The sequence below is a fragment of the Rhodotorula graminis genome (genome assembly GCF_001329695.1).
Source record: "Rhodotorula graminis WP1 unplaced genomic scaffold RHOBAscaffold_12, whole genome shotgun sequence".
In the NCBI taxonomy this organism is placed as follows: domain Eukaryota; kingdom Fungi; phylum Basidiomycota; class Microbotryomycetes; order Sporidiobolales; family Sporidiobolaceae; genus Rhodotorula; species Rhodotorula graminis.
The window spans coordinates 687,073-712,715 of record NW_017264939.1 but is presented as its reverse complement, the minus strand read 5'-3'; the positions used below and the strand labels follow the sequence as shown (position 1 = coordinate 712,715).

The 25,643-nt window shown below is 70.2% G+C and overlaps 7 protein-coding genes across 7 annotated transcripts; 3 read left to right on the top strand and 4 right to left on the bottom strand.

Annotated features, from left to right (window-relative positions):
- Positions 1-202: 202 nt before the first annotated feature.
- Positions 203-2,506, top strand: RHOBADRAFT_55394 (uncharacterized protein; the record flags this gene model as incomplete). The annotated part of the gene is made up of 7 exons (XM_018417826.1): positions 203-614; positions 682-926; positions 992-1,139; positions 1,232-1,371; positions 1,460-1,864; positions 1,933-2,336; positions 2,428-2,506. 7 exons carry the CDS (start codon positions 203-205, stop codon positions 2,465-2,467), a joined length of 1,794 nt encoding a protein of 597 aa, XP_018269232.1. The 3' UTR covers positions 2,468-2,506.
- Positions 2,507-2,671: 165 nt separating this feature from the next.
- RHOBADRAFT_55393 (uncharacterized protein) lies at positions 2,672-4,202 on the bottom strand (the record flags this gene model as incomplete). Its single annotated transcript, XM_018417825.1, has 3 exons — positions 2,672-2,695; positions 2,873-3,100; positions 3,216-4,202. 3 exons carry the CDS (start codon positions 4,200-4,202, stop codon positions 2,672-2,674), a joined length of 1,239 nt encoding a protein of 412 aa, XP_018269231.1.
- An 860-nt stretch (positions 4,203-5,062) lies between these two features.
- RHOBADRAFT_29366 (uncharacterized protein) lies at positions 5,063-7,773 on the top strand. The gene is made up of 10 exons (XM_018412869.1): positions 5,063-5,112; positions 5,188-5,646; positions 5,718-6,351; positions 6,431-6,654; positions 6,726-6,777; positions 6,851-7,054; positions 7,120-7,187; positions 7,270-7,422; positions 7,485-7,577; positions 7,660-7,773. The coding sequence occupies exons 2-10, from the start codon at positions 5,452-5,454 to the stop codon at positions 7,696-7,698; spliced, it is 1,662 nt and encodes a 553-aa protein (XP_018269230.1). The 5' UTR covers positions 5,063-5,112; positions 5,188-5,451; the 3' UTR covers positions 7,699-7,773.
- Positions 7,774-11,110: 3,337 nt separating this feature from the next.
- On the bottom strand, positions 11,111-12,662 carry RHOBADRAFT_38804 (uncharacterized protein; the record flags this gene model as incomplete). Its single annotated transcript, XM_018413562.1, has 2 exons — positions 11,111-11,704; positions 11,786-12,662. 2 exons carry the CDS (start codon positions 12,660-12,662, stop codon positions 11,184-11,186), a joined length of 1,398 nt encoding a protein of 465 aa, XP_018269229.1. The 3' UTR covers positions 11,111-11,183.
- A 470-nt stretch (positions 12,663-13,132) lies between these two features.
- RHOBADRAFT_2872 (uncharacterized protein) lies at positions 13,133-19,772 on the top strand (the record flags this gene model as incomplete). Its single annotated transcript, XM_018412835.1, has 16 exons — positions 13,133-13,345; positions 13,461-13,640; positions 13,833-14,051; positions 14,144-14,414; positions 14,463-14,589; positions 14,686-14,794; positions 14,915-15,514; positions 15,593-16,762; positions 16,841-17,119; positions 17,216-18,388; positions 18,454-18,598; positions 18,677-18,752; positions 18,813-18,877; positions 18,943-19,284; positions 19,337-19,457; positions 19,526-19,772. Coding segments are annotated over 16 exons (5,337 nt in total), but the record flags the coding sequence as incomplete, so codon positions are not given.
- A 339-nt stretch (positions 19,773-20,111) lies between these two features.
- RHOBADRAFT_55389 (uncharacterized protein) lies at positions 20,112-20,855 on the bottom strand (the record flags this gene model as incomplete). Its single annotated transcript, XM_018417824.1, has 4 exons — positions 20,112-20,363; positions 20,430-20,531; positions 20,627-20,658; positions 20,731-20,855. Coding segments are annotated over 4 exons (437 nt in total), but the record flags the coding sequence as incomplete, so codon positions are not given.
- A 594-nt stretch (positions 20,856-21,449) lies between these two features.
- On the bottom strand, positions 21,450-25,238 carry RHOBADRAFT_55388 (uncharacterized protein; the record flags this gene model as incomplete). The annotated part of the gene is made up of 10 exons (XM_018417823.1): positions 21,450-21,738; positions 21,816-22,100; positions 22,159-22,245; positions 22,321-22,618; positions 22,692-22,781; positions 22,855-22,875; positions 22,965-23,141; positions 23,229-23,476; positions 23,554-23,857; positions 23,949-25,238. 10 exons carry the CDS (start codon positions 25,236-25,238, stop codon positions 21,644-21,646), a joined length of 2,895 nt encoding a protein of 964 aa, XP_018269226.1. The 3' UTR covers positions 21,450-21,643.
- Positions 25,239-25,643: the final 405 nt, after the last annotated feature.

Here is a 25,643-nt window from a genome sequence, read left to right as displayed (position 1 = left end):
CCAAGAGAGCGAGGTGCAGGTTGCAGCAGTAGTCTGAGTTGGAGCGAGGTGTAGAGCGGGAACCAAGAGGCTGCCTCGTCGTCGTCGTCGTCGTCGTCGTCGTCGTCGTCGGTTGTTGGTCGACTACTCGGAGTCATCCGACGCGGCTTGACTCTGTCACGCTTCCGAGTCAGGCCTCGTCCCACGAACAAGCTGCTCAACCATGCCCACGACGGCACGCCGCCCACTCGAGCCCGTCCCACTGTCGACCCTCGCGTCCTCATCGCCCTCGAGCTCCTCCCCACATGGCGTCGTCCGTGGCCGCCTCACAAAGCTCCGCCCCTACTCGCCCCACACTCGCCTCGCCCAGCTCACCCTCGCCTCGATCGATCCCGGCCTCGACACACCCGGCACCGCCATCGACGTCGAGCTCAAGGGCGACGTCGCCCTCCTCGCCTCGCGCAGGCTCCGCAAGGGCGACATCGTCATTCTCGCCACAAAGGGAGCGTCGACCGCCCCCGGCAAGAGTACGGGCAACGGCCACGGCGAGCGGCGCGCGGGGTGGGTCCGGTTCGACGAGTTGACGGGCTGGATCCGGCGCAAGAACGGCGACGACGAGTTCCTGCACTTTGCCCGTGCGTCCTCGCTCTCCCTTTGCCTTCCCGACGTCCGACGAGCTCACACGCAAGTGCGCACTCACAGAAGCGGCCAAGTCGACGGCGCCGCATGCTCGCCCTCGACCGTCCGCACCTCCTCCTCCCGTTCTTCCTCCCGCTCCACCTCCACCCCTCGCCGCCGCGCCCTCGGCAAAGCGTCCGAGAACGTCGACGTCGCCACGGCCATCGGTGCCCGCCAAGGTCAGCCCGCCAGGACAAGGCCACCGGGCCCGCAAGCGGCTCAAGGCCGCAGCGGCAGCCGACGCGCTCGCTTCATGGGGCCTGACCGCGGTGCGTCCCCTGTGCTCTCTCTCTCCCTCCTCCTCTACCCGACACTGACACTGCGCAATGTGCAGGTGGACGGCACGCGCTACACACCGCTCGACCAGCTCGGCCCGCTCGTCGCCCAGACGCCCAAGTCGGCCCTCCTCAACACGGTCGTCAACGTCGTCGCGCTCGTCACGCACGCCGGGAGGCCGTCCGAGCCCATGTCGTCAAATCGAGGTGCGTGCGGCCCCCCTCCCTCATCCTCTTTTGCCCTCGTTTCCTCGCCTGCGTCGGTCCCCTGACGGCCTGCGCCCCCCTTCCCTCGACAGACTGGTACCGCCCGATCCTCGTTGTCGACCCAACCCGACCCGGGCGAGACGCTCCGCTCGAGATCCAGTGGTACGCCAAGACCGCGGCGGCGCTCCCCGATGTCCAGCCCGGCGACGTCGTCCTCGCGCGCAACCTCGTTGTGCGTCCTCCTCTCTCTCTCTCTCTTTCCCACGACGCCCCGCTCGAGCACCGCCCTGACCCTGCCCTCGCGCCGCGCTTCGTCGCAGCTCAAGGCCGCCTCGACGCCGGGTGCGCCCATCCTCCTCGCGCGCGCGTTCGCCGTCGTCCCGCACGCGCCTCTTCGCCCCGCGGCGCTCCTCGCCTCGCCGCCTCCTCGGCCCGGTGCAGCTGCAGCGACGGCAGCACCGACAGCGCGACCGAGTGCGCTCGAGGTCGCGCCCGACGAGCTCGCGTACGCGGCGAGGGTCGTCAGGGCGTGCGGCGAGGCGGCGGGCCCAAACGAGGGCGAGGGCGGCGCCGCAGGAGCTGAGACGAGGCCGATGCTCCCGCCGAGCCTCGCGGATGGCGCTCGACCTCGGGCGAGCGCCGGCGGCGGCGGGGCACGAGGCGGGCGGCCGCTGCTGCGCGTCGAGGAGATGTCGGAGGGCCAGTTCTGCGACCTCATCGGCATGGTGCGTCAAGCCTCTCTCTCTCTCTCTCTCCCACGTCCGCCTCACTCACCTCTGGACCCTCTTCGCAGGTGACCAAGATCCACTGCCCCTCGTCGTGCGCCTCGCTGCCCCCTTCGAGCGCCGCCTCGCTCTATCTCACCGACTACACCCGGCACCCTCTCCTGCACGACTACGCCTCGCCGTCCGCCGTCGGCCTCGCCGGCCAGCTCGTCCTCCAACTGTCGGTCTTTGGCGCCCAGGCCCAACCGCTCTCGGCGCTCGTCGACCACTCGCGCACCGGCCAAGCGCGCCGCGGCGCCCTCGTGCACGTGCGCAACGTGCGCGTCAAGCGGGGGACGGGAGGCGCGCTCGAGGGGACGCTGTGGGAGGAGAGGGACGCGAGGTACAGGGACAGGAGGGACGTGACCGTAGTCGACTTGAGGAGGAGGGACCATGAGGAGCGGTGGGGGGCGAGGGCGAGGGACGTCCAGAGGTGCGTCTCTCTCTCTCCCTCTCTATCTCTCTCGAGCGAGGCCGTGGGTGTCAAGAGACGCTCGTACTGACTCGGCCCCTCGTCCGTGCAGGCGCCACCGCGAGTACTGGGCGGCGAGGTCGAGGGAGTAGCGCCACGTCCTGCAACTCGAGTTCGACCTTGACCCTCTCTCTCTCTTGTTTCGCCCGAGGCTTCGCGCCCGCCCGAGAGACACAGAGCGAGCGACGAGGAAGCTCTGCTGCTCCACGTTGCGCTCGTACGCCTCTCGATGAAGCTCTCTCAGCCTGAGCCGGCGGGGCAACCTCTCGCTCGAGCCGTCGGTGGCTCGGACCCTCTCACCCTCGCTCGCTCTCTCGAGTCTCTCGACGACGCGCACGACCGACGAGAGCGAGTGACATTACGGCATCGGGACGGCGGGGCTGGGCAGACACGACGCGCTCGACGGGCAAACATCGAGCGGCGAAAGGACCAGCTCGACCCCTCTGCCGGCGCAGTACACCTCGAGCTTGCGCCACGCCTCGAGCTCTGACCGCCACAGCAGGCTCCGGTAGGGTCGTGACGTCCGCCTCGGGCGCGACGACGACGAGTCCGAATCCGACGAGTCCGAGTCCGACGAGCTCGAAGACGACGAGCTTGAGGACGACGAGCTTGCGGACGACGAGCTTGACGTCCACCGTCCCGACGAGCCCGATCCCGACGAGCTGCTCGACGACGACGAGCTCGATGATGAAGACGACGACGACGAGCTTGACGACGACGACGAGCTTGAGGACGACATCGAGTCGAGTCCGAGAACGTGTCGCACGCGCACTCGCCGCGACACGAGCACGAGTTTGGCCGGTACTCGAACGGCTTGACGCCGAGTTTTTCAAGCCGCACGTGGGCTGGGAGCGCGTCGAGGATCTCGCGAACGGCGACCACGGTGGGCATGGTGTCGTCGACCACCCAATTCGTGATGGCGTCCAGGTGGAGGGTCTTGAGCGTCGCCGGGAGGACCTCGAATGTGGACGACAGGTTTGGCTCGGCGCCCCAGCGGTGACAGATCTGGTTGCTGAGCTGCATCGTCGTGATGGAGCCGCACGCGCGCAGTATGGTGTCCAGGTGCTCGGCGTCTTGGTACCCCGTCCACAGGAAGTCGACGGCCGAGAAGGTGCCACTGACGAGGTTTGCGACGTCGTCCTTGGCCGCGTTGATTTGGAGCGAGCGGATCGACGCGTACGAGGTACCGAGGACGGTGGCGAGAACGCGACGAAGAGGTAGCGAACCGCGAACAGGGTTGAGCGACTCGAGGTGCACGGTCTCGAGGTGGAAGGAGGGTGTCGGACCGTCGGGGTCGACGTTGTCAACGCCGGCCGTCGAACCCTCAAAGTAGAGGGCGAGGTGGATGAGGTTGGGCATGTCGACGAGGGCCTTGTAGGTGTCGTTGGTGAACGGGATGTTCCAGAAGGTACGGAGGCTGGCGCACGCCGGGAAGACGGCGAGGAAGGCCACGGGCATCTTCATGGCGCCGACGGTGAAGTGCTCGAGGTTGGTGCAGTTCTCGAGGACGTCGGCGATCAAGTCGATCGGGTCGCCGTCGGCCAAGAAGTCCTTGTCGCCGGTGTGGAAGTAAACCTCGAGCTGGACGTGCCGCACGAGTGCCGCGGCTTGAGGCGAGGCCCGTATCGCCGAGCACCAACTACGCGTCGCCGACGGGCTGGTGTTCTCGTTAATGTTGAACCAGAAGACCTGCCCGGCGTACAGGCGGGGCCGTGCGAGGGCGAACACGGACCGCGAGACGAGGCAGGCGCGCGCGAGGTCGGCAGGCTCGAGCGACTCGTCGGCGAGGATGTGGTCCACGAGCTCGACAGGTAGAGGGCGCGGCATGATGGCGTATCTGTGGGAGTACGAGCACTGGTCAGCATCGTCCTGAGGGGTTGTCGTCGCTGACAGGCGAGGCGAGATCGTCGCAGTCGGAGCTCGAGGAGGAGAGGCGAGCTCTCGCTCGAGACTCGCGGTGGATAAGGCAGGGTGAAAGGAGAAGACTCACAGATGGTAATGGGCGGTCTGACTGTGCCCTAGACGATGATGAGGCGACGTGAGAGGAGTGAGAGAGCGAGAGCTGGACCACTCTGGCGACTCGCCCTTCTCCCGCACCACGCTCGCTCGCCATGGCTGCTGAAGCACCTGCTGCCAAGCCCTACTGGGAGACAGAGAACGGCGGGATTGCGCCCATCAAGCCAGAGTGCGTCCCTCGCCTCCCTCCAACTTTCGCCCGTCTCATCTCTCTCGAGCGACTCGACCTCGACCTGCAAGCTGACCACGCCCTCGTGTGGCTGCGCAGGTTCGTCCAATGGCACAAGATGGGCAAGACCACGTCGACCGCGCCGCCGACCGTCAACGACGACGCCGCCGAGGGCCGTGGCAAGTCGCAACTCGACAAGCCGCTCGTTCGCTCGACCGACAACGTCTCGACCGCGCCTCCTGCAACCGCCGACTCGGCTCCTGCGACCTCCACCGACGCCCCGACTGACGCTCCCGCCGCCGCTGCGCCCGCTGAGAGCGGCGCATCGACCCCTACCGCGACGAGCGCCACCGCCGGCGAGGGCGAGCCCGAGCAGAAGAAGGTGCGGCTGAGCGGCGCGCAGAAGAAGGCGGCGGCGAGGCAGAGGCAGCAGGAGCAGTGGGAGGCCAAGAAGCAGGCCAAGCTCGACGCCAAGAAGGCGGCCGCGAGGGCGGCGGCGAGGGCGAGGGCGACGAGGCCGGCGGACGCAAGAGGGGCAAGGGGCAGAACAAGGTGCGTCCCCCTCTCTCTCTCTCTCACTGCGTGACTCTCGAAGGGGACGGACTGACCCTCGAGAACTGCACCCAGGGCCGCAAGTTCGACCACCGCGCCGGCACCCACGACGTCCGGCTCTGCAACATTGTCGGACAGGGCCGCCCGTGCGACCGCCCCAACTGCAACAACGACCACGACCTCGCCGCCTTCCTCTCGTCGCGCCAGGCCGACGTCCGGCGCTCGCTCCCGACCACGCCCGACGACCTCACGCCGACCGAGACGGCCCACACGTGCCCGCTGTACCTGTCGCTCGGCCGGTGCCCGTACGGCTTCAAGTGCCGCCTCGGCGAGAGCCACATGCGCAAGGTCGCCGACGGCGAGGGCTTCATGGGCTGCGGGTGGGAGCTCGTCGTCGACGAGGTCAAGGTCAAGGAGGTCGAGGCGGCGGCGGCGGCGGCAGGCGAGGGCAAGGCCAAGTTGAGCTCGCTCGGCGAGATGAACCTCATCACGAGCATGCAGATCAAGGCGATCCGTGGTGGCGGCAAGACCGAGGTGCGCCCCCTGCTCGCCCGCCCTCCCTTCTCTCCTTGAAGGTCTTGACTGACCTCGCCTCGCGCCCGCAGGAGAAGTTCCCGCTGTCGACCGAGTACCTCAAGTCGATCGGCGAGCCGCTCGACACGCGCGGCGACGAGAAGCACGGCAAGAGCAAGAAGCGCGGCCGCGACGGGCAGCAGAAGGCGACCGCGCCGGCACCAGAACCGGCAGCGGCCGAGCCGGCTCCTGAGCCCGCCGCGCCGTCCGCCGCAGTCGACAGCACCGAGCCGACTGCTGCCGACGCCGTCGCTCCTTCCACGGGCGACCCCGTCGCCGTCGCCGACCCTGCCGCACCGACCTCTTCTGCCGCCGCCGCCGCCGACGTCGACTCGCGCCCGTCGCGCACCTACGTTCCCGACCTCGCGCCGATCCGCGCATCCGAGAAGAAGCGCCTCGACTTTGCGGGCAAGATGTGGATGGCGCCGCTCACGACGGTCGGCAACCTGCCGTTCCGCCGCCTCGCCGTCGAGTACGGCTGCGACATCACGACGTCCGAGATGGGCCTCGCGCAAGAGTTCCTGTCGGGCAACGCCAACGAGTGGAGCCTCGTGCGGCGCCACCCGAGCGAGCGCACATTCGGCGTCCAGATCTGCGGCTCGAAGCCCCAGGTCCTCGTGCCCGCCGCCGAGGCCATCGTCAAGAGCACCGAGATCGACTTCCTCGGTGCGTCCCTGCCTCTCACTTTCTCTCTCTCTCTCTCTCTCCTCGTCTCGTCACTGACCCTGTACGCCGGCCCTCGCAGACATCAACTGCGGCTGCCCGATCGACCTCGTGTTCAACAAGGGCGCCGGCTCTGCGCTCCTCGCGCACGCGGGCAAGCTCGGCAAGTCGCTCGTCGGCATGAGCAAGGTGCTCGGCGAGGTGCCCCTCACGGTCAAGATCCGCACGGGCGTCAGCAACAGCCAGCCGACGGCGCACAAGCTCATGCCGCGGTTCCAGAAGGAGTGGGGCGTCAGCGCCGTGACGGTGCGCCCTCGAGTCCCTCCTCCTCCTCCTCGCCGTGAATGGCCGCTCATATTCCCGGTCTCGTCCCGCAGATGCACGGTCGCTCGCGGCAGCAGCGCTACAAGGCGTTCGCCGACTACAAGTGTGCGTCCTCGCGCCTCTCCTCCTTCCAAGTCTCTCTCTTTGACCGAGCTGACCCTCGTTCTCCGTCGAGCAGACATCGGCGAGTGCGTCAAGGTCCTGCGCGACACGGCCGAGGACGAGGGCCTCGCGCCGATCCCGATTTTTGGCAACGGCGACGCGTACGACTGGCGCACGTACTGGGACAACGTCGAGTCGAGCGGCGTCGACGGCATCATGATTGCGCGCGGCGCCCTCATCAAGCCGTGGTGCTTCACCGAGATCAAGGAGCGCCGAGACTGTGCGTCTTCGCCATCCTCCTTCTGCCCGTTCGACCCGATCTGACGATGTCGCCCTCGCGCGCAGGGGACATCTCGTCGCGCGAGCGCCTCGACATGATCGGCAAGCTGTGCGACTACGGCATGGAGCACTGGGTGCGCCCTCTCTCTCTCTCTCTCTCGCCCTCGTCCTGCTCCCCCAGCCGGCCCTCTCGCTGACTACCGGCGCCGCCCACAGGGAGCCGACCAGATGGGCCTCAACAAGACGCGCCGGTTCGTCGCCGAGTCGCTCTCGTTCACGCACCGCTACGTGCCCGTCGGCCTCCTCGAGCGCCTCCCGACCAACATGAACGAGCGCGCCTTCCCCTACAAGGGCCGCGACGAGCTCGAGGTGCGTCCCTCTCTTTCCCTTTGTACGCCTCGAGCAGGCCTGACGACGGGCACGATCCGCAGACGCTCCTCGCCTCGGACCAGGCCAAGGACTGGCTCAAGATCTGCGAAATGTTCCTCGGCCCGGCGCCCGACGACTGGAACTTTGTCCCCAAGGTGCGTTCCCGCTCTCTCGACACTCTCTCTCACTCTCTCGCTCTCTCTCTTACTCGACTGACTCTTGTGTCTTGTCCTGCAGCACAAGGCGGCGTCGACCGAGACCGAGGCGCAGGGCTGAGCGGTGAGCGAGGATGTAGAGCAGGAGGAGGAGGGTCCGAGCCGTGTTGTGCAACTGCAGCTTGCTCCACCTTGATCTCGGTCTCAGTCCCCTCTCGTCGCTCTCGGCTCGCTTTTGCAAGCAAAGCGTCTGCATTCAAGCGCAAGCAGTACTACGTCAAGCGACGCTCGGGCCCCCTCCTCCCCTCCCCCTCGCTCCTCGCTCCTCGCTCCTCCCACTCAATCCCTCGCCGGCCCCCCTCTCCTTGCCGGCCTTGCGCGTCGACTCGGGCGGCGTCAACACGCCTTGCACCGTCGTCTGCGCCTTGCGCGGCGGCGGCGGAAGCTGCTGCTGCGGCACTGCTCGCCCGACCGTCGAGCGCCTCGCAGGCTCGAGCGCGCGCCTCGTGCGCTTCGCGACGGCGAGCGCCGTGTAGTGCACCTCGGCGTCGTCGCCTGGGCCGATGTCGAGCTCGTCAAAGGCGTCCGAGAGGGGGTGGTCGGGCGCGGCGCCGAGCGATCGAGGCTCGAGCGCGCTCGTCGGCGGAACCTGCTCCTTTTCCGGCGCGAGCTCGCCGAGCTGCTCGGTCGGCAGGAGCACCTCGTCGTCCTCGTCCTCCTCGTCGGGCACGGTCGGCCCGAGGGCGCTCATGCACGGCGGCGACGAGTACTGGAACGAGGCGCACGGCGTGTGGAGCGGGATCGGGAGCGCGAGGCCCGTCGACGACGTCGAGCTGCCAGTCGCCATGCCGGGCAGGAGCAGGAGGTCGCTCGGGTAGTGGGCTCGGAGAGGGGAGGAGGCGGTGCCGGCGAGGGCGGCGAGGCCCGAGCGGTCGAAGGAGGAGGTCGAGCTGGGCGAGCGCGAGGAGGACGGGTGATGCGGAGCGGCGTCGCGCTGCTGAGGGGCGGGGAACGAGAGGGACGGCGTGACGGGGGGGAGAGGGTCCGTGCGAGGCGGCGGCGTCGGCTCGACCGCGCGAGCCTGCAGGGGGGGCGACAGCGTGTCGTCGTGCCCGTCGCGGTACGAGTGCGACGACTCGTGCGCGTCGTGCCCGGGCCAAACCTCGGACTGGGGCGTCGCCGGTGCGCCGACGACGAGCTCGAGCGTCGCCGGGACCGGCGGCGGCGTCTCCTTGTCCTCGAGCGGGTCCGACTCGTGCCGCGGCGCAAAGAGCGACACGCCGTACGTCGACATGCGGCGCAGCGGGCGGTGGCCGGCGAGAAAGACGTCGCCACTCGAGTGGGCCGCCGGCGTGACCAACTCAGGCGTGCACGAGCGCCCTCCTCCCGCACGAGGCGGCTCCTCGACAGGAGGCGCTGCGTCCGACTGGCCGAGATCGAGGTCGCCCTCCTCACCGTCGCCGACGACGCGAGCGCCGCTCGCCGGCTTGTTCCTCGCGCCGACGACGAACCGGAAGCTCGACGGGCGCTGCTTGGTCGCGCGCGCCGCCGCCGCCGCCGCCAACGCGGGCGAGCCGACGACCATCTCGACCGAGGCGCCGCCGTCGTCTGCGTCGAGCTGCGCGCCCGACGCGTCCTCCTCGGCGAGTGCACGGCGGAGCGAGACGAGCTGCGTCGGCGGCGGACGGCGGACCGGGACGAAGCGGAGGTGGACGGGCCGGGCGGCGGTGGGGCGCGCGCCGGGCTTGCGGTGCGGCGGGAGCGGGCGCGCCGTCGAGATGTACAGGTGAGCCGCACTGCGTCGGGTCGAGGTCGTGTCAGTGGCCGCTCGCTGGAGCGAGCGAGAGAGAGAGAGAGGGAAAGGGAAGGAGGGGAGGAGGGAAAGAGAGAGCGAAAGCGCACGCACCGCTCGTCGAGCTCGCCAACATCGCCCGCCTCGTCCTCGGGGCCGAGCCACAGCCTCGGCTTCTTCGACGTCCTCGCCCTCTCCCTGCTCCGCCGCGCCGCCGCTCCTCCTCCGCCGCCCATGCCCCCCTCAGCCGGCGCATCGCGCAGCGCCCGCTTCTCGAACCGCGCCCCGATGTCCTGCACGCTCTGGAGGCGCACGCGAGGCTGAGGGCCGGGCGCTCTGGGCCCCCGGCGCCGCTGCGCCTCGACCTCGCGCGGCGCCGGTCCCGGTGCGGCGCCCGCATAGAAGCCCGTCTGCGCGACGGCCTCGAGGAAGACGCCCTTGGCCGCCTGGCCCGCCGCGAGCCGCGGCGGGCCCTCGCCGCCGCCGCCGCCGCCGGGGCTCATGTCGTCGCTGTCGGCGCCGAGGGCGAGCAGGCCCGAGCGCCCGACGCTGCGCCCGCGCCGGCGGCGGCTCGCGCGTAGCTCGACGCTCGGCGAGGGCGACGAGCCCGAGCCGAAGCTGAGGCGGGGCGCGAACGGCTGGCGGAGGAGCCTCGTGCGCGCGTGGGGCGACAGGGCGTCGAGGTCGTCTGCGCCGAGAAAGTCGGGCCCGAGGTAGGGGAGGTGGTGGCGGAGCGGGAGCGACTGGGTGGCGTGACGCGAGAGCGGGTACTTGAGCGGGACGGTGCGGTCGGGAGGGGTGAGGTCGTGCTCCTCCCACGAGGACGCCGTGGCGTCCGAGTCGGGCGGCGTGGGCGGCATGCGGCGCTTCTTGCGCTTTGGCGGCGCAGCGTCGGGCTCGGCGTCGTCGTGGTCGTCGCGGTGGCGCGAGATCGACGTTGAGCGGCGCTTGGTGGACTGGCGGATGCGGTCGAGGGCGCGGCGCGTCTTGGGGAGGACGCGAGCGTACAGCTCGTCGAGCGAGGGCGGGAGGTCGTCGTCGTCGGCGTCGTCCGGTTCCGACCCGCCGCAGCGCCCAAGCCCGCGGTTCTCGTCGTACTCGGCCGAGGCAGAGAGGCGGCGGCGCGAGGCGTGCAGCGACGAGGCCGTGCAAGTCGAGCGCGTGAGCGGCGACAACGTCGACAGCGGCTCGTCGTCGTGCCGTGCGTCGACACCGGCCTGCGCCTCCTCGCCCACACCGCCATCATGCTCGTCCCACAGGACCGGCGCGTCCCACGCCGCCCCGACAGCAGGGTGCACGCCCGGCCGCCTCGCGCTCGCCTCGCCCGCGCCCGCCGCCGCTCCTCCCGCCTCCTCTAGCCCCTCGTGCGCCCCGCCCTGCCCCTCAGGCGCCCCTGCGTCCCCGTTCACGCCCACCGCCGAGTTGACGAGGCGCCACTGGGTGAGGTCCGGCGGTGGCGACGGCGCGGGCCGCCGCTTGCGGTGGCGCTGGGCGAGCGGCTGTGGGCGCTTGAAGGTCGGCGGCGAGGGCGTGCACAAGGAGTGCGGCGCTGCGGGCATGCGCTCCGAGTCGCTGTGGTGGGCGAGAGAGAGGATGGAGGAGGAGGGAGACGAGGCGCGGCGCGAGAAAAGGCGGGGAAGCGCGACGAGGCGTGTGCGTCGAACCTCGCGGCCCGGGGGCGCGAGCGTACCTCTCAAACGTGCAAGCAGGACGCTCTCGAGCTCGACAGCACGGACAGGCTCGTAGAGAGAGGGCTGCTGCGTTGCAGAGAAGCGAGAGCGAGACTCGCGCCCCGGCGCACGAACCGCCTCGCCTCACCTCACCGACGTCCCGCCGAACCCAGTGCTCCGCCTCATCCCGCCGCCGCCCCCGCTCCCACCCACGCCCCTGTCGTCGTCGTCGAACCTCCTCGCCCCAAACGCGCCGCCGCCACCGCCACCCCACCCCCTCCTCTGCGCCATCCTCACGTCCCGCCCCTCGCCGAACGCCGCCGCATAGTCGAGCGGCTGCACCCTCTCCCTCTCCCTCGGCCGCGCCGCACCGAGCAGGGCATTGACCGCCCACCCTGCTGCCGCGCCCGTCCAGAACCCGGGGCGCCACGCCGCGCCGCCGTCGCCGCCGGGCGGCGCAAGAGGTTGCGGTTTCGGCGTGTACGGCGGGGGAGGGCCGCCGTGAGAGGGCCCGCCACCACCGCCGCCGCCACCGCCGCCGCCGCCGCCGAGCGTGCGCCCTCCTGCGCCCGGACGGCGCGAGGGGAAGAAGCGGCGGAAGAGTTTGGCGACGAGGGACAGGGCGAGGTAGGCCGTCAGCGCGGCAAAGACGAGGTTGAAGGCGGCTGGTTGTGGGGGAATGCGGGTGGGTGTGTCAGTGCGGGGGGCCCCGGAGAGGAGAAGAAGAGAGAGACAGAGGGACGCACAGTTGAAGAGCGCGCCGGTCGAGCGTGGGAAGTAGCCCTTGAGCGACGGCGGAACGAGCCCCTGCGCGTACCCACCGCGCGCGCCGTGGCCGCCAGCGTAGCCATAGTCGTCCTCGAGCGCGGGCGCAGCCCTCACGAGCTCGTACTCGAGCCCGCACGACCCTCTCAGGACCCACTCGTCGCCCGGCCCGTCCCACCCCTCGCACCCGACCTCGACGCTCCCAAACCGCACCCCGCGCGGCAGGTCGGCGTCGCACTTCCACTCGACGCCCGCACCACCGGCGCCGGACGAGCCGACGGCGACGCACTGGACGACGGCGGGCTGGTACGTGGCGCAGGGCGAACCGCGGCACGCGAGTTGGGGGACCGGGGCGGTGCGGCGAGAGGCGGTGAGGCGGTCTTTGCGGAGGGTGAGGGCCGTGAGGGACGAGACTGCAGAGCAGGGTTGCGGGAGAGTCAGCTCGTCAAAGGGGTTGCGTCGAGGGAGGGAAGGGCGAAGAAGGGTGGCGAGGAGGGGACGCACGAGGGACGCGCTGAGAGCGGGTGCCGACCATGGCGCAGGGGCGTAGGACAGCTGTGCTTGAGGGAAGCAGGGGTACGGTGCGAGAGCAAGAGAGGGAGCCGCTCGGAGCGAGATGAGGACGAGGGGCGAGGACGACGTGGCACCGTCGCGGGGCAGCAGTTGCGCGAGTGGAGCGTGGTGCGTGGCCGTGTGTGGGCCAGTGGATGGCTGAGCCTGTGCAGCACTGTGCAGAGCTGGTGCTCGGGGCGGGAGAGAGCGTCTCAGAGGCGGACCTCCGGAGCGACGACGACGACGACGAGCGACTCTCGGCACGCTCAGCCAAAGCCGGCCACTCGAGAGCCGTACTCGATCCATCACTGCACCCACACTGCTGCAGAGCCACCGGCCCTGCCCACCAGCTCATCCTCGAGCACCCGCGGTCCTCCCCACCTTCGAGTCGGCCATGGCCACCTCGCTCCTCGCGCACGACTATCAGAGCCTCGCAAAGGAGGCTGGCAGGAGGCACTCCGACGTGCGAGATGTGCGTCCCACCTCCCCCTCTCTCTCCCCGCTCCTCTCGAGCGCGGCGCCCGTCGCTCAACCCCGGCTCACCCCCCGCCCCCCCTCGCGTACTCGCACTCGCACCCGCAGGCGGCAGACAAGGCGTACCAGCTCATCAAGGCGGGCAAGGACGACGCGCTCGCAGAATTGAGGGCAGGTGCGTCCCCTTGTCTCCTCCCTCCTCCTCCTCGTCCTCATCGACTCACTGAGCGGAGCGCCCCTCGCACGCAGACCCGCCGCTCGCGCAGCACCCGCTGTACCAGCCCATCTTTCTCGCGTCCACCTCGCGCAACGCCAAGGTCATCGCCCTCGCCGTCTCGGCCCTCCAGCGCCTCATCCAGGGCGCCGCCGTCCCCCGAGCCTTCGTCTCGCAGGTCCTCGACACGCTCGAGCACGTCATCCCGCAGGGCGTCGACATCCAGCTCAAGGTCCTCCAGACGCTCGTCAGCCTCCTCACGACGAGCGCCCCTGCGCCGGGAGGCGCGCCCGGCCGCACGGTCCGCATCGTCCAGGGAGAAGACCTCGGGCGGGTGCGTCCCCTCCCTTCCGCTCCCTCTCTTTCCCCTGCCTGCGCCCCTCGACTGACTCGCTCGGCTCGCCACCCGCACGCAGGCCCTCGAGCTCTCGCACCGCCTCTCGACGTCCAAGATCCCCGTCGTCGCCTCGACCGCCTCGGCCACGCTCCGCCAGCTCTTCATGTTTGTCTTTGAGCGCGTCCAGGACGAGGACGACCTCGTCGCCGCGTCGAGCGACCCACACTCGGACCCGACCCTCCCGAGGGCAACGTTCGACGTCGACGTGCCGCCGAGGGAGGAGGACCGCGCCGCGGCGCTCAGCGTCGTCGGGACGAGCCCGGCGCCGCGCAGGGCACGGTACGTCGAGGGCGACGCGCCGCCGACGCCCGACTTGCCCGGCTCGCCCATCACCGTGTCGCCAACCCGACTTGCTCGGGCGCCCGGCGCCGACGCCGACCCCGATGGCGAGCGACCCGGCGGCGGCGGCGGCGCGACCTCGATCCGGCTGCGGCCCGCCGCGCGCGACGCGTACCTCCTCCTCGAGGACCTGTGCCTGCTCATCGCCGGGTCGGTCGACGGCGGGCCCGACGGCGAGCCGAGCTTCCTGCGGTGGGGTAGCCTGAGCAGGACGTTTGGGCTCGAGCTCGTCGAGAGCATCGTCAGTGGCTTTGGCGACGTTGTTCGGGCGGTGCGTTTGTGTTTTCTCCCCCTCTCCCTCTCGTTCTCTCTCTTTGTGGCCCAGACGGTCGCTGACTTTGTGTGCCCCGCCCCGCCCCGCAGCACCCCGAGCTCCTCCTCGTCCTGCGCGCGCACCTGTGCCCGCTCCTCATCCGGTTCCTCTCGTCGCCGCCGCACCACACCCTCTCGTCGTCGACCTCGTTCGCCTTCTCGTTCCCGCTCACGCTGCGCCTCACGCGCGTCGTCTTCCTCCTCCTCAAGCACTTTTCCGACCTCTTGACCCTCGAGGCCGAGGTCTTCCTCGTCATGTTTGTCCGCGTCATCGCGCCGGGCGACCCGGGCGGCGCGAGCGGGAGCGGGACCGGCGGCGGCGGTGGAGGAGGAGGAGGAGGCGGCGGCGGCGGCGGTGCGGGCTGGGGAGAGGGCGTCGGGGGCCACCCGACGGGCTCGCAGGGGCAGCACAGCCCGCTGTGGATGCGGGTCCTCGCGCTCGAGATCTTTCGCGGCCTGTGTGCCGACTTTGAGCTCACGGTCAAGGTCTTTCGGCGGTACGACGCCCAGGCGCTGCTCGAGCTCGAAGGACCCGGCGGCGGCGGCACGCAGGGCGGCGCGCAGGGCGGCGGGCGGGCCAAGGGCAAGGGCAGGGCGCTGCGAGGAGGAGCAGGCGGGTCGACCGTGTTCGGCGACATGATGACGGCGCTCAACCGGCTCGCGACCGAGAAGCCCTCGGCGCTCGGCGTCGGCGCCGCCGTCGTGTACGGCTCGTCGCTCGGGCCCGTCTTTTCCTCGTCGTCGTCGTTGTCGGCGGCGGCGGCGGCCTCGCATGGTGCGGGCGGCGGCGGTGCGGGCGGCGTCATCGACAGCGCGATGGAGATGGGCTGGGGCGTCGCTGCGGGCGTCGGATCCGTGGTCGGGTCGTCGGTCGCCGCCGCCGCCGGGGCAGTCGGCGCCGCAGGAGGCGTCGTCGCGCCGCAGCCGAGCCTGAGCACGTCGACGGCCGCCATGAAGCTCCAGTGCATCGACCAGCTCGACAAGGCCGAGCCGCCCCACATCCCCGACACGTACCTGTTCCTGCTCGCGCTCCAGTGCCTCGCCGCCCTCGCAGACGGGTTCGCCGTCTTCACCCTGAGCGCGAGCGCCGACGTCGCGAGGCGGTACGGCCTGTCGAGCGCCGGGCCGTCGACGGCGACGGCGGGCGGGCTCAACTGGGCCGCGCTCGACGCCAACGCCGACGCGGCGCGCGACCCGCAGGTCGAGTCGCTGCGAGTCGTGCGCGCCATGGCCGAGTCGACCTGGCCCGCGTTCCTCGCGTCCCTGTCGTTCTTCATCGCGACCGCCCTCGGCGACGACCTGTTCAGCGACGTCGTCGCGTCGCTCCAGAACTTCACGAGCGTCCTCGGCGCGCTCGACCTCGAGACGCCCCGCGAGGCGTTCCTCACGTCGCTGTGCAAGTTTGCCATGCCGCCCCAGGTCGTCTCGCACCTCGCCTCGTCGGCGCACGACCCGCACCACCACCACTCGCACCACACGTCGTCGTCGCACGGCTCCAAGCCCTCGTCGACCGCCGCCGCTGTCCTGTCGGCCGGTGCCGAGTCGCTCGCGCTCCTCGCGCACGCAGCAGGCGCCGCCACCGCCGGCCTGTCGTCGTCGTCGTCGTCGTCGCTCCCCGTCGGCCTCTCGTCGCGCAACCTCGCGTGCCTGCGTGCGCTCATCGGCGTCGCCCACTACCTCGCCGGGTCGCTCCACGCGTCGTGGTTCTGCGTCTTCGAGACGCTCCAGAACGCCGACTTTGTCCTGCGCGCGACGAGCGCCGCGAGGGGGACCAAGAAGCGCGCACCGGCGGTGGCGCCGGCGGGAGCAGCCGGCGCAGGGTCGGCGGCGCCGCTGGCGGGCTCGCTCGCAGGAGGCGCGTCGGGCGCGGCGTCGAGCGGCGGCAGCGCAAGACCCGGTGGCGAGGCGCCGCCCGTGCCGGTCCTCCCGAGCGAGGCGGACGAGCTCGCGATCCAGCAGGCCATCGCCGAGCTGTTCGACGTCAGCAAGGAGCTCGAGGACGGCGCGTTCCGCAGCTTTGTCGGCGCCCTGTGCCGGCTCAGCGGCGAGATGATCGGCCTGTCGATGAACGAGGACGGCACGGTCGTCCAGCAGCCCTCGGCGGCGGCGGGCGACGACCACGGCTCGGACGACGGCGGCACGACGACGCCGTCGGCGCTCGACACGCCGACTCGGCGCCGCTCGAGCGGCATGAGCTTCGGCCGGCGAGGCGGCGGCAGCGGCCTGCAGGAGAAGTCGTTCGGCATCGGCAAGGTCGGCACCGTGTCGCTCCTCAACATGGCGCGCCTCATCGAGCGGCCGCCGAGCGTCGGCTGGGACCTCGTCACGGGCCACCTCCTCCACGTCCTGCACTGCACGCTCGCGCCGACGCCGATCCGCATCCAGGCCGCCGACGTCCTCGGTCAGCTCCTCGTCCTCGCGCCCAAGACGCTCGCGTCGCTCGGCAAGGAGTCGGACGTCGACCTCGCCGAGCGCGTCCAGACCCAGGTCCTCGTCGCGCTCGCAGCGCAGGCCGAGCCCGGCCCACGCCTCCAGTCGTCGACCGACGTCGACATCCGCCGCATGGCGCTCGAGACGCTCCGCAAGATCCTCGAGAGCAACGGCCACGCGTTCGTCACCGGGTGGGACCGCATCTTCCACGTCCTGCGCACGGCATGCCCGTCGGCGTCGGTCTGGGCCGCCCCGCCGTCGCCCGTCCCGTCCGCAGGCGGCGCCGCCTCGCGTCGATCGCTCGACACCATCTCCGAGCACGACGGCCTCGGGCACGGCGGCATGATGACGCCGCTCCGCGCCGACGGCGCAGGGTACTTTGCGCGCGATTCGAGCGGCGGCGGCGGCGCTGGCGGCACCTCGGCGGCGTCGGCGAGGGGCGCCAAGACGGGCGTACTCGTCCGCACGAGCTTCCCGTCGCTGCAGCTCATCTGCACCGACTTCCTCGACCCGCTCAGCAACGACGAGATCCGCGACTGCATCGGCACGCTCGCCGAGTTCGGCAAGCAGGGCGAGGACGTCAATGTTGCGCTCACGGTGCGTCCCCCCGCTCCCTCCCTCTCTCTCTCCCTCTCGCGCGCTCGCGTCCAGACCTCGCACTGACTCTTGCACCTTCCTGTCCCTCTCGCGCAGGCCGGCGGCCTCCTGTGGAACGTGTCGGACCACGTCCAGGCCAAGAACCAGTCGGGCGACGGCGAGGCGGCTCAAGGCGGCGGCGACCTGTGGATGTACCTTCTCCAGAACCTGCTCGCCCTGTGCCGCGACTCGCGCCAGGAGGTGCGCGACGCCGCCATCAGCAACGTGTTTCGCTCGATCGCCATGTACGGCACGACGCTCGACGCGTCGACCTGGGACGCCGTCTGCTGGGAGGTCATCTTCCCGCTCGTCGAGGACATCTCGGCGTCGATCCACCAGCACAACGTCGGCAGGCCCGACGACGACGACGAGCTCGGCGAGGAGACGGTCCCGCAGGCCAACGGCCCGCCGATCCGCCTCGTCGACAAGCAGTGGGACGACTCGAAGCAGCTCGCGCTGCGCTCGGTCGGCGACGTCTTCTTCGAGTACCTGCCGCAGCTCGTCAAGACGGACCGGTACGAGGACATCTGGCGCGCGTTCGTCAGCCAGGTCCAGCGCAGCTTTGTGCTCGACCGGCCGCACCCGGCGACGGCCGCCATGCAGGCGCTCGACAAGGTCCTCACCGTCTCGCTCGACATGTCGGACGCGTCGCGCATCGCCTCGTCATGGGAGGTGGCCTGGGCGGCGTGGGACGAGATCGGCGCCGCGGTCGAGGACAACGCGCGAGCGAGCACGACGACCGACGACGAGGCCGACCCAGCGGCGCCCAAGATCTTCACGCAGGTCAACCTCGAGGCGTTCGTCCGCACCGTGTTGCCCATCTACACGCCGCCCTACATCTCGTTCGACCTCGCGCGCGTCGAGCGGCTCCTCGCCGTCCTCAAGGCCGTCCTGACGTACTCCAAGAGCCCCGACTACCGGCCCGACGTCGACGGCCTCATGCCCCTCCAGTCGGTCGTCCTCGAGGTCATCGCCGTCATCAAGCTCGACGAGATCCCGGGCGCGACGTCGGCCGTCCTGTCGGACCTGTCCGAGTTCCTCATGCTCGCCTTCACCTCGCCGTTCGAGAAGGCGGCGGCGCCTTCTGCCGCAGGCCGCACCTTTGCGCCGCAGCAGGTCACGTACGTCGCGCTCGCCAAGGAGGTCATGCCGCACGTCCAGTGGCTGTACCGCAAGTACGCCGACGATCCGCTCGTATACGACCAAGGCGCCGTCGGCAAGATGCTCCAGGTGCGCTCGCACCCCTTCCTCTTTCCAACTCGTTCACCCTCGACTGACGCCTTGCGCGCACCCAGGCGTACGCCCCCCCGCTTCGCCTCAAGCACTCTTGCCCGGCGCCGGCCCGCTTCGGCTCGGCAGAGCCCCTGTGGAGGACGGCGACCGTCAACTTCCTCAAGGCCGTGCGCGACGTCAGCTCGGGCCTGCGCACCCTCGAACCTCGTGCGTCCTCCTCTTCCACTCTCTCTTCTCTCCTGAGGAGCCTTTGCGGACTGAGACTGACTGCTCGACGCGACGCAGAACTCGCTCGCGAGACGCACGAGGCGATCTGGACCGAGATCGTCGAGGGCTTTGCTGGCGCTCTTCTCGCTCCAAGGTGCGCACCTCTCTCTCTTTCTCTTCAAGAGCAAACGTGACCTGACGCCTCGACGTGCAGCTCGTCGGCAACACGGTCGCTCGAGGACCTGTACGAGGAGGAGAACTTTGACCTCGCCCTGCTCAGTCCGTCCCTCCTTTCCACCCTCGTCCTCGGCGGTCCGAGTACTGACATGAAGAACCTCTCACAGTCTCGCTCGAGCGCGACGTCCTGCCGCACCTCGGCTCGTCGCTCGTTCCCGACGCCCTCATTCGCCAGCTCGGCAAGACGCTCCAACAGGCGTCCCGCCTGCACCACCTCGACCTGCCGACGCCCGAGCAGTCGCACCGACAGCAGAACGGTCACCCGTACGACACGCCGCCGCCAACGCCGCCCGAGCCCCGCTTCGACCCGGACTTTGACCGGCAGGTCGTCGGCGAGATGCAGGGCACGACGGTCGAGGTCGTCGAGACGGCGCGAGAGCGGTTCTCGTACTGGTGCCTCGACCTGCTGTTCCACATGTGCGACGGCAGCGAGCAGGGTGAGCAGCAACGTGTCCATCTCGGCCCTCCCACCCGGCGCAACTGACGAGCGTCCTCCCGCAGCGTCTCCCGACCGCCAGCGCATCGCCGCGCTCGTCGTGCCGGCGCTCCTCAACCGCTGCGCCGCCGTTTTCCGCACCTACGTCGCCGATGCCGTCCTGCGCGGCAAGATGCCCTTCCCTCGGTTCGTCCCTGCCGACCGCGCCGCTCGGGCCTCGTCGCGCGCACTCACTAACTCGTTCGGCCTCGCAGGATTCGGCAAGAAGAGCTCGTGTACCTCCTGCAACAGCTCCTCGCCCTCCAACTTGCGCCCAACACGCTGTGGGCCGCCTCGCAGGCCTCGCCGACCGAGGCGATCGCGTCCCCCTTCCCCATCGACGCCTCCCTCCCCTTGCCCGACCTCGTCCGCTCCGCCCTCCTCCGGTCTCCTCAAGCGCACCTCTACGAGCTGTACCCGCTCCTGACCGACATCCTCCGCCTCTCGAACCTCGCGCCGTCGGTCACCGCCGCCTACGTTCCGCACCGGCGACTCGTCGACTTTGACCACGAGACGGGCGAGCCCAAGTTTGACGGCCTGCCGGCGGGCTTCGAGGTCGGCTTCGTCGGGCGTGCGCGTCGCGCGGACGACGAGAGCCACGACATGGACGTCGTCGGGCTCGTCTTGGCGTGCCTGGAGCGGGTCGGGCAGGACGTCGGGGCCGGGGCGCGGTGGAGCGCATGAGTCGCACCCTTTCCTCGCGTCACTGTGTTGTACTGTCTCTGCATCAGTGTCTCTGTGCGCTCTCTGTTCTCTCGAGAGTGCTGCCCTTTGCGAGCGTTCGTCGCCCGTCAACGAGAAGGTCGACTCTGGCTCGCACCCGACTCAAGAGGGTTGGGGCCGGCCAGCCGGCTTGTTCTCTATAAACAGGGTCGCTACACGCGGATCAGAACAAGACCCACAGGGCACCGCTCGCTCCCATCGCGACCGCGACTGCTGCAGCCGAGCCGAGCTGGACGCACGGTCCTCCTCCCGACGCCGCATACGCTGCCTTGATCGGCGGCAGGCCCGTCGGGTCCATTCCCACCGTGCCCGTCGACTGCGTCGTGATGTCTGCGAGCGAGAGGGAACGGTCAGGGAACGAGTGCGAGAGGCTGAGCGGCGGCGAGGACGACGCACATTCTGCGACTTTGAGGATCCTGCCCGTCGAAAACCTCGGCGTGGGCGTCGCAGGCGTGCTTGGCGTCCACGTCATTACCTGGGAGTCCGTCGTCCAAAGCGCTGCGAGCCGAGTCCGGAGGTCAGCGGGGGCGCACGGTGGCTGGGTCCTTCTTTCTCGAAGCGACCTCGGGCTAGGGCGACGCGACAGGACGCACTTGGCTGGATGCTTGTCGTGACGACTTGGCCGCTGCGAACGCTCGAGGGAGGATCAGTACAGATGCTGAGAGTGTGCGAGAGGAGACAGAGAGCGAGGGCGCACTTGTCCTCCTGCGTCAGGGTCGTCTCCTGCGCTTGCGCAGGGCTCGCCGCGAGCCCGAGCAAGGCGATGATCGCGAATGCGAGCGCGAAGAGCGTCGAGCGGGACACGAACGAGGTGCGGTGCATCTTGTGTCGGCGGCAGCGCTCGGGTGCAGAGAGAGAGCGAGAGCGAGGGGCAGCGCGGCAGAGCAGCGAGGCTCTCGTCGCATCATCGAGAAAGCAGGCGCTGCGAAGCAAGTGCGCGAGCCGTTGAGGAAGAAGGGTGCTCATCGCGCCTCCTGGTCTTCGCGGTGGGAGAGCGCGGGGCCCGGAAGCTAAGGGAGCCGCAGCAGCTGACGTCGGGGGACCACCCTCGACTTGCCGTCGGCAAGGCAGACACGCCCCGGCACGCAGCTGTGCCACGTCGACGAGGCTGACTGAAAGCAAGTCTGTGCAAGACGAAGCGCGAGGGAGGACGAGGGAAACGAGGGGGGAGGCCCGAGCGGAGATTTCGATCGAGACTGACGGCAAGCCGACTACGTCGAGCGAGCTGCGGCCTCTCCACCTCTCGACGCGCACAATGCTCACAGGTGCGCAGAGCTGGCCAGCGTGCATCATCTCGACGATACTCGACGGTCGTGGGTGCGGAAAGCAAAGACTGCAGCTGCGGGCGCTCGCCCCTCCTCCTGGCCTTCTCAGCCGCCGACGACGTGGGCGAGCACGTCGAGCGGACAACAGGTTCTCTCAAAGCGCAAGCATCGTCGTTGCAGAGCGCACACTCGTCGATACACGGGGAGGAGAGGGACAAGGCAAAGCTAGACGAGGGACAAGTGAGGACCGCCGCCGAGGTCGACGACGCAGGGGAGGGTCGAGGGCGACTAAGGGTATGGACAGCGACCGAGGGGCGGGTATACAGAGGCGGGGGGGAGAGAGCTTCAACGCGCAGGGACGGTCTTGGTGCGGCCCCACATCGACGACCGCTTGCGCATGAGCTCCGAGTTGCGGAAGATCGAGATGACGCCCGTCTCGTCTGCGCGCGCGGACGACGAGTCAGTTTCCGCGACGACGACATTACGACGACCAAGAGAGATGAAAGCAGGGACGCACCGTCTGCGACGACGAGGATGGCGTCGAGCGCTCCTCCGGCCGGCGCCGTCATGCCGTCCCGGCTCGTGACGGGCACGAGCACGTCGGCGCCGCCGAGCCCGCCGTCGCTGAACGTCGTGTTCCTCGTCGTGGTGCCGACGAGGCCGAGACTCGCGCCGCTCATGGTGCGCGACAGGGGCGCCATGTGCGTGTGGCCGTCGGCAAAGACGGGGTCGCGCGCGGCGGTGAGGTGCGTGCGGGTCGAGGTCGGCGCAAAGACGGCGGCCGTGACGATGTGAGCGGGCACTGCGGGTGTCGAGGCGTGAGCCGGTGCACAAAGGAGGGACGAGAGAGGAGGACGCACTCGGAAAGTGCTCGTGCGGGCTCTCCTTGCCGCGCTTGCGCAGGTGGTACCCGCCGTCGGGCCGAGGGTCGAGCCCAGAGTCCCAGACTGCGCACATGGACCGGTCGTGAGTCAGTTACAGAACGATTGAGGAGGCAGAGAGAGAGAGAGAGGCGGGCGCACTGTAGACGTTGCGGTCCTCGGAGCCCGAGACGATCCACCTCCCGTCGTCGCTGAAGCTCGCCCGGATCTGCGAGCTCGCGTTCTCGTGCCCGGCGTACGTCGTCTCGACAATCTTGTCGGCCGTGTGGTACAGGCGCAGGCGCGAGTCGTTGGTCGTGACGAGGAGGCGCTCGCCCGTGCTCGACGGGAGCGGGAACGGCGCGAGCGACGTCACCTTCTTGCCCTTGGAGCTCTTGCTGCGCGACGTCTTGGCCGCCACCTGCGAGTGGTACTGGAACGTCTCGACGAAGAAGAACATCTGCCGGCGCGCGAGAGAGAAGGTCAGTCCGGCGTCCTCGAGAGGGAGACGAGGGGCAGAGGAGGAGACGCACGACGGCGCCGACGAAGGACCCGGCGATGGCGAGCTTGCCGTCGCGAGTGAACGAGACGGCCGTGATGAGCTCGGGGAGCTCGGTCCAGATCTGCAGGACGTCGGCGACGGTGAGGGTTAGGACGGATCGAGGAAGGCGCAGACGGAGCCGGCTCGGGACGCACGTGCACGCGCTTCTCGGGGATCTGCAAGGCAAGGGAGGCAGCGCAACGTCAGTACGAGTGTCGCGAAGGAAAGGAGAGAGGACGGGCGAGAGAGAGAGCGGGCGACTCACGTTCCACAGGCGCAACTTGCAGTCGAGCGAGCCCGACAGGAAGAAGCGGTCGTCCTTGGGGTGGAACGCGATGCTCGTCACAAAGTCGAGGTGCTGGAACGCGCACAGGCACTCGTCGCGCGACACGTGCCACAGGCGCACCGTCTTGTCCATCGAGGACGACAGGAGAAAGTTGTTCTGCGCGCGAACGACAGGCCGAGGTCAGGGGTCGGGTCCTACTCAGGAGGGGTGTGGGAAGGGCGCAGAGAGGGAGCGAGGGCTCACCTTGCTCCAGCTGAGGTCGAGGACGTCGGCCTCGTGACCCTTGAACTCGTGCACGGGCCTGCTCGCAAAGACGGGCATGGCGAACGGCGCCTCCTTGGCCTTCTTGCACTTGCCGTTCGAGGGCGTTGGACCTGGGCGTGCGCTTGAGGGCGAGGGCGAGTCGGGCGAGGGCGAGAAGGCGCGGTCGGGAACCGAGGAAGGGTCGAGGACGGCCTCGCGGGCCTCGGGCGTCGAGAGGACCTCCCAGACTGCGGCGATCAAAGAGTCAGTGGCTGCGTCCTTGACTCAAGAGGAGAGAAAGAGAGTGAGAGAGAGCGGGACGCACCTCGTACGACGCCGTCCTTGCCGCCGACAGCGAGGTACTTGCCGTCCTCGCTGAACTTGATCGCCCAAACCGCCCTGCGCTTCTTGGCGCCCGCGCCCTCGTCCGCCGCCGCACCTGCGGCGCCCGAGTTGCTCTTGGCGTGCGATTTCTGCGACGCGTTGTCCTCGGGCTGGGGCGACGACGGGTCGACGGGCGGGTCGGACGAGGGGGACGAGGGCGAGGGCGAGCCCGGCGACGAGATGACGAGCTCTTGCGCGAGGAACAGGTGTGAAAAATCCTTGTGCGACTTGCCCTTGGCCTTGACCTGCGTCGGTCACCGACATAGACGAACGAGTCAGTCGAAGAACGGGCGCAAGTCGACGAGGCTCGAGTCCTGGAGGGAGCAGCCGACGCACCTTTGGCCTCGAGATCTTGACGCCCTTGTCGACGACCGTCTCCCTGACGCCCTCGCCGCCGCCGCCGCCGAGTTCAAGCCGAGCGGGCCCGCCCGCGTTCCCGCTGTGCAAGCTCGCCCCGCCGCTCGCGCCCCCGCCGCTCTGCGGCGTGCGCCCGCCGTGCTCCTCGTCGCGCGGGCTCGCCCTGGACAGCGCACCCTGCTCCCGCTCCCGCTCCTGCGCCCGCTCCTGCTCACGCACCGGCTCAACCTCGCTCGCGCCGCCCCTCGCGCCGCCGCGCGACGAGAACAGCCTCCTGAACGCCCCACCGCCGCCGCCGGCCTTCTTGCGCCGGCCCGAGCCCGAGGCGGCCGTGTCAGAGCTGAGCGCCGACGACGCGCTCGAGATGCCGCGCGCGTGGAGCGGCGGCGGCTGCTGCTGCTGCTGCGCGGCGCCGCCGGGGCGCGTGGTGGTCGAGGTGGGTGGCGGGCGGCCGAGACCGGCGCCGGCGCCGGCGCGGTGGCTCGAGGCCGGCCCGTCCTCGCGGTCGCTCAGCTGCGGCGGGCTCTCGCTCCACGCTCCTCCTCCCGCCGCCTCCTCCATGACGCGCGCCGTCCACGCCCTGCTCCCGCTCCCGCTCCCCTCGCCCACCGCCACTCCCACCCGCGCCCCCGCGCCCTCGTCGCGCCTGCGCTCCGTCTCGCGCCGCTCCTCGACGACCCTGACGGCGTCGCGCTCCGAGCCGCGTCGCGCGATGGCGTGCAGCGTGAGCGGGTGGACCGTGCCGCTCGTCGAGGCGGCGGCAAAGGCCGAGGACGGTGCTGCGGCGGCGGGCGAGGTCGCCGCGTTGGCGGAGGAGGAAGGGGTGGGGCGCGACGAGGAGGAGGTGGAGGTGGCGAGGAAGGGCGTCGAGGGCGCAGAGGGCGCGGGGGTGGTGTCGCTCACGAGCGAGGGACCGTCGGTGGCTGTCGTTGGCGTCGTCGTGCCGGTCGGGGGAGCGGGCGAGGGCGAGGGCGAGCGTGCGGCGGGTCGTCGTCGGTGGTCGAGAGAGGCGGTTTTAGGCGGCGTCGGCGTCGGCGCAGGCGAGTACGAGCAAGAGTGCGTGCGGCGTCGGGCAAGAAGGAGGTGCGGTCGGTCGGGGAGGAGCGCAGCGACGAGGTGGTCGACGAGCGAGTCCGGGTCGGCGTCGGATTTGCGAGCGAGGGAGGTCGAGGTCGAGGGCGACGTCGGCAACGAGTGCGGCGTGCGCAGGAACAAGGTCGGCGAGGGAGGGCGGGGCGGGGCAAAGTGGTGAGTCTGCGTGATCGACATGGGGAGGGGCCGTCGGAGGGCGAGGGCGAGCGCAGTGCTGTGGCTCGTCGGTCGTCGAGCTGCGCAACTGGCGTCCGGCGAGACGGGACGAGGCGCCGTCGAGAGGCGGGCCTCGAGACGAGGAGGAGGAAGGGAGGGAGAGCGCTCGCTCGCCTCGCCTCGCCTCGCCTCGCGCCACGCTCGCCCTTGAGGCGACCGTTCAGGAGAGCGCGCGCCCTTCTCGGAGGAGCCGAGCCGAGCGGCGGCGGATTCTCCGCGGCCGCAGCGTCCTGTCCATTCCGAGCGTCACTCGGCGGACGGCGGACCGGGCGGCTCGTGCGCATGCGCTCGCTCGCTCGCTCGCAGCGAGCCCGAGCTGGGGAGAGAGGGAGGGGGCGTGGGAAGGAGGGAGGGAGGGAGGGAGGG

Excerpts from the sequence above, each read along its gene's own strand:
- RHOBADRAFT_29366 (XM_018412869.1), top strand. The coding sequence starts at position 5,452 with ATGCGCAAGGTCGCCGACGGCGAGGGCTTCATGGGCTGCGGGTGGGAG. Across the intron at positions 6,778-6,850 it reads GGCGTTCGCCGACTACAAGT|ACATCGGCGAGTGCGTCAAG; the intron begins GTGCGTCCTCGC and ends TCCGTCGAGCAG. Across the intron at positions 7,423-7,484 it reads AGGGCCGCGACGAGCTCGAG|ACGCTCCTCGCCTCGGACCA; the intron begins GTGCGTCCCTCT and ends CACGATCCGCAG.